The sequence below is a fragment of the Scyliorhinus torazame genome, chromosome 2, assembly GCF_047496885.1.
Source record: "Scyliorhinus torazame isolate Kashiwa2021f chromosome 2, sScyTor2.1, whole genome shotgun sequence".
NCBI classification, from domain to species: domain Eukaryota; kingdom Metazoa; phylum Chordata; class Chondrichthyes; order Carcharhiniformes; family Scyliorhinidae; genus Scyliorhinus; species Scyliorhinus torazame.
Genome location: NC_092708.1, coordinates 338,742,592 through 338,754,998, shown reverse-complemented (window position 1 = coordinate 338,754,998; position 12,407 = coordinate 338,742,592). Strand labels below are relative to the sequence as shown.

The window sequence follows — 12,407 nt, the reverse complement described above, 5'->3', positions numbered from 1 at the left end:
CCCCGGGGGGTGCCCCCACGGTGGCCTGGCCTGCGATCGGGGCCCACCGATCCGCGGGCGGGCCTGTGCCGTGGGGGCACTCTTTTCCTTCCGCACCGGCCATAGCCTCCGCGATGGCCAAGGCAGAAGTGACCCCCCCCCCCGCGCATGTGCGGGGTTGACGTCAGCAGCCGCTGATGCTCCTGCGCATGCGCAGAGTTCCGCCGGCCGGCGGAGTCCCTTCGGCCCCGGCTGGCGTGGCGCCAAAGGCCTTTCCCGCTGGTCGGCGGCGCGCCAACCACACCGGCGCGGGGCTAGCCCCTCAAGGTGAGGGCTTGGCCCCTAAAGGTGCGGAGAAATCCACACGTTTGGGGCGGTCCGACGCCGGAGAGGTTCCCACCATTCCATCCCGCCGGGACCCCCCGCCCCGCCGGGTCGGGGAGAATCCCGGCCCAGGTCCTGATTCCGAAATAAACAAAAACAAATGAACTTGAATTCCTATAATATCGGCCACATTTCCAGATATCCCAAATGAAGCCAACTTTTGGAGTTGTAATGTTGGGAACTGCAGCAGCCAATTTGTCCAACATGAAATAAGAAGGTAAATATGGTTTTATTCCTATTGGTTGAGAGAGAAATATTGGCCAGGATATCCATGAATGTTCCTACTCTTTAAATAGAGCTGTGACATCTTTTACCCATTTGAGAGGGCAAGAAGGTCTCAGTTTGACATTCCAACCAAACAATAGCATCTTCAAAAGGTGCTGCAATGCAATCACTTAGTATTCATTGAGCTATCATCCTATTTTATGTACTCAAATCCTGGGAGGAACCAAGAGCTGCCTGACTCAGAGGTGAGGGTGCTACCACTGAACCAAAGCTGGCACCTAACCCATTCAATGGTTTCCATTGTGTACATCGCAATACTTGAACATGTAGAAATTTGTAAGGCCAGTTGAATTCTAAGGATGTATTTACCATTCAACACTGATACCGATGTGAGTCAGTTTCGCTTCACAGTAATGCTATGATTCCTTTGTGAATATAATCCGAATCTGGAGGTTTGGCCAAAACTGACATTTCTGGATTGATTCTTGCTCCCCTTCATACTGGAGTCAAAGGATCCTGCCACCCAATTTGCACTACACAAATTTAGTACCAATGTGCTTCAGATTGGAACAGAATAAGGAACTAGTGAGCGCAAGTCTAAAATAACTGTCCAACGTACAATTGTAAAGTGTTGAGTTGTCCCTTTAGGGAAGCAGCTAAATTATCACTTGTACCTCATATTGTAAGATATATTACCACACCACAGACAAATTGCAGGTTAAGTGAGATTATTACATAATTACTTAATTCTGCAGCAGTGAATTTTCCAAAAGGCTGGATCAATAACAAATTATTGCTGTCACATTGAATTCCAGGTGCCATTATTTATTTAGAATATGGTCCACAGTTTGATCTGGAATCATATCGGGCCCAACTCGGCTTCTCATTCCTTGGCTTGGTACGTTGTTTCCGAATCTCATTTCTTCTTTATAAAGGAATAAAGCTGGTCGAGCAGCATCAGCCGAATATTTTATAACTTTTATTTTTGTTCTGCTGTCTTTCTAATTCAGAGGGGAAACAACATCAAACAATGATAATGCACAAAGATTCCATGCTTTCCCTGCTCTGATCTTTGGTTACTCTGAAATTCCTCCCTAATGACCGCAAGGTGCTATAAAGATATAGGGCAGAATTCCATGGCCCTTCCTGCTGGCGGATTTTCCTGTCCTGCCAAAGTCAATGGACTTTTCAACGGCTCGTTGCATTTTCCAGCCTCCCCACTCTGCCACAATGTGGGTGCTAAAGTTCCACCCATTGTCCTGGACTTCCTCTGGAACTGATACTTCTCCAATACATAGACCGAGGACTCTAAAACATGCCTGGTTTCTAATGTTTAGGTTATGAATTGATGGCAGCGAACAGTATGGTTAAATATTGTAAATCTCCTAATAAAAATGGAACTACTCTTAGCCATCAGGGCCCCTTCAAACCAGATGGCATCTTCATTGTGAATTGATATTTAAACCTGACCATAAATAGAAAGAAATTCGAAAGAATCACAGCTATAATTCTTTAGAATGCTGGACTTAGAGGCATTTACCGTGAAAGCTAAAACTGCAAAAAGAGGATGGTTTTGAATTTCATCACATGCTCATGTTGGTATTTTGACTATGAGTAGAAATAAGTTTGTTTTCACTGACGCCGGTGACCAGCTCTGAGCCTTCCCGTGAAGTGGGTCTGCGAGCCTTACATCATGATAACGTTGCCTCCTGAATATTTTATATTTGTCTCTTATTCGATGTAGCTCAATGTTTATTTTCATTTTTATCAAAGAAATATGAAGGTGTACAAATGTCGGTGACGAAAGTCTACAAAAAACAGTCTTCAAAGAAAATCATCCCAACTGACGCAGTTCCCCGTATTCAGATTGTTTTAATTGACGAGGTGAAGTCAGCACCAGGAACACTTGCAGCTGAATTGGCAGAGGAAATTATGGGGGACATCACCTCCCGAGGTAACTATGTTAGTTCTGGTACAATTGATAAAACCATCAGGCCGCTGGGGTAGAGACTTGCACTATTAAGCCGTGTTATCGAAGTTGGTACTTCAAGACAATTCTGAAGATGAGCTGTACCGTTTATGATCTGGACTGGGCATTTATTTCTCCCACTCTTTCTGATAACAAACTGAGGAAATATTTAGTGAGGAAATAAAACAGAAAATGCTGGAAATACTTAGCAAGCCTGGCAGCATCGATATGGAGAGAAACACAATGAAGTCTCCCACACGCCTGTGATGGGCAGAGAATTTGGCGAGTGCCAAGTCAGGAAGCCGCCGATGTTATATCACGTTGCAATTCTCCCAACGGCTGATCGGTCTTCCCGCTGGCAGGTGGCGCGAAAGCCATTTGCATTCAGTTGCAACTCATGAATGCTCATTAAAACAGCAGCCCACTGGTGTCTTCTCTGGAAAGATTTCTAAGTGTGGTAGCGAGTGTGGACTGCCGCAAGCTTCCCGGCGCTGGGCCCAGTGAGGCCGGCAATGCTATTCAATGTTATTGATGATATTGGTCCACTTAATGAGGCCCCACTGGGTTCTTGGCATTGCGCCAGCCGATTCGCTGGCACCGCGCTCGCCAGCTCCCCGCTAACAAGGTTGAGACACACTTAAGCAGCACTTGCTCAGCCAACCCCAGCCAGCTCGCAACAATGGAGCCGAAGAGACAGGTCCCAAGATTCGTGAATGCAGATCTGGGGAGGCTCCTAGATGCAGTGGAGGCCAGGAGAAATGTCCTGTTCCCCCGAGTGTCCCAGAGGGTCAGCCACATGGCAGCCAGTGCTGCCTAGGTCGAGGTGGTGCGGCTGTGAGCGCCGGGAGTGTGACCAGGAGGACTGGCTTCCAGTGCCATAAAAAGTTGAATGACCTACACTGGGCAGCATGAGTGAGTAGACCAGCCGAGAGTCTGCCAACCCCCGCCGAGCACTGGGGTGGCAAGCCCAGTGCCCCGGGCTCTTTGCCTGTGAGCAAAGATGGCTCCTCACCTCCTCGACTCCCCGCAGATGCCCTTAAGCCAGGTACACATTTTTAAAAAGGAGCACTAATCGGCGCCAGTGTAAGCACTTGCTGGGGAGGCCGATGAATGATGGGAGGCTTTTGGATAAGGAGTGGCTCCCGTTAATTGTCTGGAAATAGGGCTTAAGTGGTTTCTTCCAAGCTATGGCGAGATCCCAATTTCGCCTACGGGAGCTGGCCGGTTGCATCGCAGACTGTTTGGCGCCTGGCGGCGTTCTCATTTTCGGGCTCTCCCGCTATTCACTGGCCTTGTTTCGCTCGAGCGAGAGCGCAACGAGACTGGAGAATCGCGGCCCACTTCGGCGTCAAACCCGATTGCTGAAGAATGGCATCCACATGGTGACCCTCAATTGGCAAGAAACTTCGGGGTGAATGCAGAATCGCTTTCTGTCATAGTGCTGCGCTCTCCACACTCTGCTGGGTAGACCGGTCCCTGCCTCCATCTCCATGCTGAGCTGGTCTTCATGGACAGCACCGTGCTGCTAGATCCATGGACCCTCCTGTGTCATCGAGTCGGATCAGTACTGCACCTGGGATTGTGGAGTATAGGAATCTCCTTCCCTCCCGATTGTCTCTCTGGACAGCCCTGTGCTGTGGGACTCTTGCAGCCACCGCAACAAAGGTCCGAAGCTCGACCAGGGCATGGGTGCAAGGTGAGAGGGCGTGGGGGACTGGTGACCTAACAAATACAAGGGGAGAAATGTGGAGTACAGTTCTGAGGGATCATGTGGTAGGAACGGGAATGCTTTTAAATGGATTTTGAAAAAAATTAAAAAATCTAAAATATGATTGCCACACATACCACAGAAAAATAAATCTTCATTTCTATTGAAAAGAAATTACGGGTGCGAATCAGTGGAAATAAATCCACTTTTGACTGCAGCATTGAGATTCACCCCTCTATTCACTTGCACTTTGCCGGTTTTCTGGGCCTCAAGGAGTTTCTCCACGTCGAAGCCACACTTTTCCTGTGCTGGCGAGCAGGACCGGCTCCTCGCAGATCGGGGTGCCATTTTGACTGGCTGCCCCGATAGCTACAATTCCCCCCAACCTTTCAGTCCCCCCCCCCCCCCTTCACCTCCCCAACCTTTTCTTGGCTCCTCAAATCCCTCCTCAGCTCCCCTCTAATGGGCAAGGACCCCCCCCCCCCCCTGCCGAGCCCTACCTGCCCATTGCACCTCGGCCTAATAGCCCTTATCTGCGTCATGCCCTGCAAGGGCGTGATCCAGATTGCGTTGGGCCTAGCGAGTTGGGTGACTCGCGATTGGCCCGGCCCCCAGCGTGGAGCCCGATTTGGGGCTCTCGCGGATTCACTCGTTATGTCCGGTTCAGCAGGGTCATTCAGTTGTAAAAAAACAAACACCGATTCAGTAACCTGTCTAAGACGGATTTGTATGTAAAGATCACCTTGACCTTGAATGAGAACATTCAACTTTTTGTGTCTTTACATCTAGATCCTTGAAGCTAGTCTGCTGGCATTGCCCACAATGGGTCTCTGCTCCCACTGCCTTCAGTGTCTGTTTGGAGGAGGTCCTGAGGGAGCAGGATCTCGCTCCTCCTCTGCACCTCCGGCACTGAAACCTCCAAAGCTGCAGCAGAGAACCTTGGAGCACATTTTGTGGCTGTGGTGCCATTTTCACTCCTCTTTCTGCTCAGAGGCCCTGTTTGAACTAGCTCCAAAATCTGCTCCAGCCAGAATACGCCTCACCTTTAAGAGGTGAAAGCTTGCTTTAAGTAGTCCGGGCTACCTTTTAGTGGTGCTAGCCTCACATGAACTTGGTTGCCCCACTGAAGTGTGGGACCATTCAGCAGCACACTCAGTGCTGTACGGCATTTAAATGAGCAGGCAGCACAAAGTGTGTGTGCTTTGTGCATCATTACGAACCGATATAGATTCATTGCACATTGTGATTCCCACTTGTCTAATCTATCATTGCCCTTTTGATTTTAACTAGCCTGAATACTTCATGTCTCCAAGAAAGAAATGTTTTATTCTTCTGAATCATTGCTGTAGCAAAATAGGTTGTAAAATCCCAAAATGTGATTGAAGAGTTATAGAGCTCATAGCAAAAAAAAAGGAGACTGCAGTTGGAGCAAAATAATGTTTTGAACTAATGGCCTTCAGCAGGCTGTCTCTGTTCTGTTTGCACCCAGGTGACACCTTTGGAATCATAAATGCTGAACTCAGGAAAAGCAGCAACAGTGAAGACCAGTTCGGAGGAAACATGAATGCAGGAAAGATTGTTGGAATTGTGGCTGGTGCTTTCATTGCTGCGCTGTTGATTGGAAACTTGATTTACCTCATCGCTTCAGGAAGAATTAGGTGAAAACAAATTTGTAAAAAGCAATCCTGATGGCCAGACCACAAAGGTTGCAAAGAATTCTGGAAAATATTACAATCTTTGGGCTAAAATGTACAGTCTCGGGCAGCATGGTGGCGCAGTGGTTAGCACCGCTGCCTCTCGGCGCCGAGGTTCCAGGTTCGATCCCGGCTCTGGGTCACTGTCCGTGTGGAGTTTGCACATTCTCCCCGTGCTTGCGTGGGTTTTGCCCCCACAACCCAAAGATGTGCAGGGTAGGTGGATTGGCCTGGCTAAATTGCCCCTTAATTGGAAAAAATTAATTGGATACTCTAAATTTAAATAAATAAAATGTCCACTCTCTGTCAGCGCATCCAGTCAGAAGTGACCAAACCAATGGAAAAGGTGAGGGAGCTGAATCAGTCTTTTGTTTTCCCCATTTCTGTTGACAGAAATATCTATATATATACTTGTTTAAATAGTGAGTCCTGATCGCACCACTGGAGAGTGGGTTTTGCTTGAGTCCCTGAATTAATGTGGTTGTTGAGGCTCACTGGGAGACATGAAAATTCAGCTTGTGCATTTCTTTCCAAGCTCGTTCCTCTCAACCACCACTCATTGGTTTTGAATTCTCCCCTCTGCCATTGGACGGTTCGATGGGACTAAGTATGTTGTTACTCTGAGTCCCCGGACGCCAAAATCAATAAATATGAAGACATCAAAACATAACGGATCTTAATCTTAATCAGAATTCTTTGTGACCTCTTTGTTTTTAGGCCAATGTTGGATGGTGGCGATTTGCTTTAGGAACAGGAGGATCCTGTATGTGATGATGTTTAAATTGGAGGCAGTGGACAAAAAGAACTTTTTGTATTTGCATTAAAGAGGGAATTGGATGCACCCAGGATTTGGGGATAAGTCACTGTGCTCCTGTTAAAAATGCTGTCAGGTTGCAGCTCGTGTAGTTTAAATGGTGCGACAACTGCTTTCAAGCAATTTATACAAATTCTTATAAGCGTTTAAAAAATAGATTCATGTTAAATCTTAAAAAAGGTTTAAAAGTTGGCAAATCTTAAAAAAAAGGTTTAAAAGTTGGCAAATCAACGAAGGAAAGTATCGCACACTTTGAAATGTAATAGGGTTTCAGTATGAAGGCTGGTCAATTGAGGGGCAGGGAGGATGAAATAGTTCCCACTACCGAGTTATTTCATATCCTTTGCCCAGTGCTTTGCTTAATGTACTCCCTAAACGTTTTAATTTGCAAGGATTAGATGCTGAGTGACGTGGGGGGGGGGGGGGGGGGATTGTTTTTCCATTATTATCTCATGTATGGTAGATTGCAGGCTTTTTCAAGCCCTTGTTCAGAATTTTCATTTCCCTGCGGGCAGAATGGTCACTGCTTATTTATTATACGGCTCGATTCTCGGGGGAATCAAAGTGCACCAATCTTTCATGATAGCATCTGAATGCAGCAGCTGGCTTCTTGCTGTGACATGTCTGGCCGACGAACACAATGCAGCAGAGCTATCGAACCTCTGTTCCCACGCATGTCCTGTAGCCATCTTGGGGGATGGCACGGCCAACAAAGCTGCCCATTCACTGGGCCCACCAACAGCTGGGAAAACCCAATAAATAAAATAAACCAAATCTTCCAGTGTTAAAAAATCCCAACCTGTTTAGCCTGCGACTGACAGTGATTGTGCATGTCCCTGGAGACAGGGTCAACAGCCGGAAAAAAAATTCCAAGTTTGCAGCGACTTATGTCCATAAAAAATGAAGAGTCTCTTTCCTCTCCAGAGCCAAGATTTCATCAGCTGTCATCAAATTTAGAAAATATAATCAATTTGAAAATGAAGAAGCTGCTGACCAAGGATTCAGGAATGTCGTGTATGGCTCATCAGTACATCTGTCACCTGTGAGTTATGAACATCTGATCCTTTTCCTTTCAAAAATGAAACAGTACATAATAAAGGTTGTTTGAATGATGCTCAAAGCATTAACCAAATGAACTCGGGTAGCAGTTTGGTGAGTTTGCAGGCCGAGCCTTCGCATATTTGTTTGAAGCTACTTTCTAAAATAGGGAGTTTCCTCAGAATGTGAGGCAGGCAGGAGGCCGCGCCTCAGTAACCAGCACAGAATCGTCCTCATCCCCGCCTGTCAGGTAACGAGGGAGGAGGAAAGGCCAGGGCAATTAACGCGCAAGGGAGAACAAAATAGACGTGCAGCTGCTCTTCTTGACTGACAGGAAAATCTTTTTTCCAAAACCAGAATCTCGTGGCTTCGTGGCCTTGCAGCTAATCCAGTGGTTTGCAAACCTTTTCACCCGTGGGACCATTTAGATCCCCGCCCCGCCCGCCACCGAACACAAGGCTGGTTCTGCCCCACCCCCTTTTTTACTGACTGCCACTGCAAAAAGTACTCATCAGAATTCTGGAAACTTCTGAAAACTATAAATAATTCACTGCTTTTTCCACCAACACTTCATAAATTTGTGAATTTTTAAAAAATTAACATCTGAGTAAATTAGTAAACCAGACAGCCCTTTGCGTCCGCTCTGCCATTTAAAATAATCTTGGCTGATCTTCTCCCTCAACTCCCTCCCCTATCCCTGATCCCCCAATGATTCCTCACCATAGACCAAAAAACATTGGGCGGGATTCTCCCATCGCCGGAATCGCGTTCAGCGATCGGCCGGAGAATCGGGGGCGCCGCCTTTTTTGCGATACTCCACCACCTCAAAAACGGCATTCTCGTGGAGTACCCGGCACGCCGTATGGGCAGCCTCAGGAACGTCACCTGAAGCCCTCCCCGATGCTCTGCTCCCGGTGGGCCGAGTCCCTGACGGCGTGGGACACATGTGCTCACACCATTCGGGGACCGCACGTGGCGGCTGCGGACTGAGTTCAGCGAAGCCCCAGTCAGGAGGGGGGGGGGGGAGGGGAAGAGAGCCGTTTCGCTGGCAGGGGGGCTTCAGCGAAGGCTGAGGGGACTGGTTGGGGGTGGTCCGGGGCTGGCAAGGCTGGTTACAGGTGGCAGTTTTGTGCAGGCCAGGTCCGTGTGCGGCTGGCGCCATGTTGCACGGCGCGGCCGCCACAGGCCGGCATGCGCATGTGTGGCCACGGACCCGGCCCGGTAAAGCCGGGGGCTATATGCTGTGCAGCTGCTAGCCCCCCACAGACAGAGGATCGGTGCGGGGGCGCTGATCTGTTATGGTGTAGGTGTAACATAAGCGGCTTCCTTGTGGTGCACTTGACAAAGGAAGGTTCGGACGTGGAGATAACTTCAACACGTTTATTAAACTATTTACACTTCTATTACTCGGGTTCGACACTACTGCTTATCCTACGATAGCTGCCCAGACTGACTAACCAGTTTCTGCAATCCACGTGGTGGGTGTAATATTGAATCAACCCTGTGTCTGTCCTCACTGACTGTCTCCACTGGAAAGAGGCAGATCATGTTTGTGGTGTCCTTTATGTATGGGTTGGTGTAATGCCCCCCTGTGGTCATGTCATCTCCTTGTGTATCGTGAATGTCTTTTGGTCGTGTCCTATCTACTTGATCTATTGGTTGAGTGTGTATGTGTGATGTCTCTTGTGCTCCCTCTTGTGTCTAGCTAGCCTACATGTATTTACATTGATGCACATCACCACAGGCGGCACCGACTTTCTGGCCGTAAGACCAGACCGATTCTGCGGACATAGCCACAGGATCGGAGAATCCAGCCCAGTCTATCTCAGCGCCCCCCCCCCCTCCCCCTAAATTCTAAATCCCCAGCCAGGGGAAACAACCTCTCAGTCTTTACCTGGAATCCATGTAAGACTCCAGGATGGGCGACATGGTGGCACAGTGGTTAGCACCTTTGCTTCACAGGGTTTGATTCCCGGCTGGGGTCACTGTCTGAGCGAAGTCTGCACGTTCTCCCCGAGTCTGTGTGGGTTTCCTCCGGGTGCTCCGGTTTTCTCCAGAAGTCCCAAAAGACATGCTTGTTAGGTGAATTGGATATTCTGAATTCTCACTCAGTGTACCCGAACAGGTGCCAGAGTGTGGCAATAGGGAATTTTCACAGTAACCTCATTGCAGTGTTAATGTAAGCCTACTTGTGCCACTAATAAAGATAAATTTTATAAGGGTGGGGCTGTTGTTATTTGGCAGAAGCTGAGCGCCAACTCTCAGACACTTCCTGCTATCTCCCCCGACTATGACTCACCATCGAGCATCAAGCCACTGTTTCCAGGACTGTCATTGACCCCATCTCTGGGATCTTTTTAACAAAAATATATTTTATTACAAACATTTATCAAAACAGGTTACAGCGAATAAACACCCTGGGAAACATACTTCACAATAATCAACTATACAACCTGTACAGAGTTTTCTCTTTTTCAATCCCCTTCCCCCGTGACAAACAGCCCCTCAACACGGTCACAAACATCCCCCTGAAGAGTCGCTTAATTTATACTTTATCTTCTCTAATCACAGGCAGTCGTACAGGTCACCCAACCAAACTGCTACCCCCGGTGGCAATGCTGACCGCCACTCCAACAAAATTCGCCGCCGTGCAATCAGAGAGGCGAAGGCCAAGACATCGGCCTTCCTCCTCTCCATCAGCTCCAGCTTCTCTGAAACCCCAAATATCGCCACCAAAGGGTCCAGGTCCACCTCCTCCTCCACTATCCTGGCTAAGACCGCGAACACTCCCGCCCAGAATCTTCCCAATTTTTTGCAACCCCAAAACATGTGCATGTGATTCGCTGGCCCCCACCCACACCTCTCACACTCATCTGCTTCCCCCTGAAAGAACCCACTCATTCTCGCCCAAGTCATATCAACAACTTCCAGTTCCCCGGCTCTAACTGCCGCCTCTTTACTATGGATGTCCAATCCCTCTATACCTTCATTCCCCACCAGGATGGTCGTCTTCCTCGAACAGCGGCCTGAACAATCCCATCCACCACCACTCTCCTCTGTCTGGCTGAACTTGTGCTCTCACTAAACAATTTCTCCTTTAACATGCCTCACTTCCTCCAAACCAAAGGTGTGGCTATGGCTACGCACATGGACCCCAGTTATTGCCTGCCTCCCTGTTCCAGTCCTACTCCAGTCCCATCTCACAACTCTTTTATAGGGACATCGATGGCTGTTTCGGTGCCACTTCATGTTCCCGCCTGACCTAGAAAAATGTATTAATTTTGCTTATAATTTCCACCCCTCTATTACCTTCACATGATCCCTCTCCAACCCTTCCCTTCCTTCCTTGACCTCCTGCCTCCATTTCTAGGGATAGACTGTCCACTAATATTCATTGCAAACACACTGACTCACACAGCTACCTCGACTACAGCTCTTCATACCCCACATCCTGTGAGGACTCCACCTCATTCTCTCAGTTCCTTCGCCTCCATCACATCTGTTCCGATGATGCCGATTTCCAAAACGGTGCTGCTGACATGTCTTCATTCTTTCCTAATCGTGGTTTCCCACCCACTGTGGTCGACAGGGCTCTCAACCGTGTCTGACCCATCTCCCGTTGTTCTGCTCTCATCCTACCCCCTTCCTCCCAAAACCAGGATAGGGTCCCCCTTGTCTTCACTTTTCATCCCATCAGCCTCCGCATTCAAAGGATCACACTCTGCCAGTTCTGCCAACTCCAGCATGATGCCACCACTAAACATATCTTCCCCTCACTCCCCCTGTCAGCTTTCCACAGGGACTGTTCCATCCAGGATACTCTGGTCGACATCCTCCATCACCCCAACACCTCACCCTTTTCGCAAGGCACCTTCTCATGCGATCGCAGAAGATGTAACACCTGCCTCTTTACCTCCTCCCTGCTCACCATCAAGGGCCTAAACACTCTTTCCAGGTGAGACAGCACTTTACGAGCACGTCCTTCCATCTGGTCTATTGCACTTGCTGCTCCAATGCGGTCTACTCAAAGTGGAGCGACTAAATGCAGATTGGGTGACCGCTTTGCAGAACACCTTTGGTCCATCCGCAAGCAGATCCAGACCTTCCTGTTGCTTGGCATTTCAACTCCGTCCTAGGGCAGCATGGTGGCGCAGGTGTTAGCACTGCTAACACACGGCGCCGAGGACTTGGTTGTTCCTGGCCCCAGGTCACTGTCCATGTGAGGTTTGCCATTCTCCCCGTATCTGCGTGGGCCTCACCCCTCAAAAGATGTGCAGGTTAGGTGAATTTGCCACGCTAAATTGCCCCTTAATTGGAAAAAAAGAATCGGGTACTCTAAATTTTTTAAAAAGAGAATAAAAACTCCATCTTGCTCTTACGTCCATGTCTGTCCTTGGCCTGCTACAATGTTCCAGTGAAGCCCCAACCCCAACGAGAGGAACAGTACTTCATCTTCTGATTAGGCACATTACAGCCTTCCAGACTTCACATTGAGTTCAACAACTTCAGACTGTGAAATCTCGCCTCGAACTTCACCCCATTTTTATTTTCATTTCTTCCATCAATCTGTTTTCCCCTTAGCCCATTATCCCCTCC

The 12,407-nt window shown here is 48.5% G+C and overlaps 1 protein-coding gene across 2 annotated transcripts in view; it reads left to right on the top strand.

Moving 5' to 3' along the window:
* Nucleotides 1-12,407, top strand: part of amn (amnion associated transmembrane protein) — a 106,693-nt gene that overhangs the window by 42,333 nt on the left and 51,953 nt on the right. For both annotated transcript variants that reach the window (XM_072490428.1, XM_072490427.1), the window contains exons 8-11: nt 1,404-1,486; nt 2,362-2,542; nt 5,755-5,923; nt 7,698-7,815. In XM_072490428.1, coding sequence (XP_072346529.1) covers nt 1,404-1,486; nt 2,362-2,542; nt 5,755-5,923; nt 7,698-7,815 — 551 coding nt within the window. The remainder of the gene's footprint in view (nt 1-1,403; nt 1,487-2,361; nt 2,543-5,754; nt 5,924-7,697; nt 7,816-12,407) is intronic.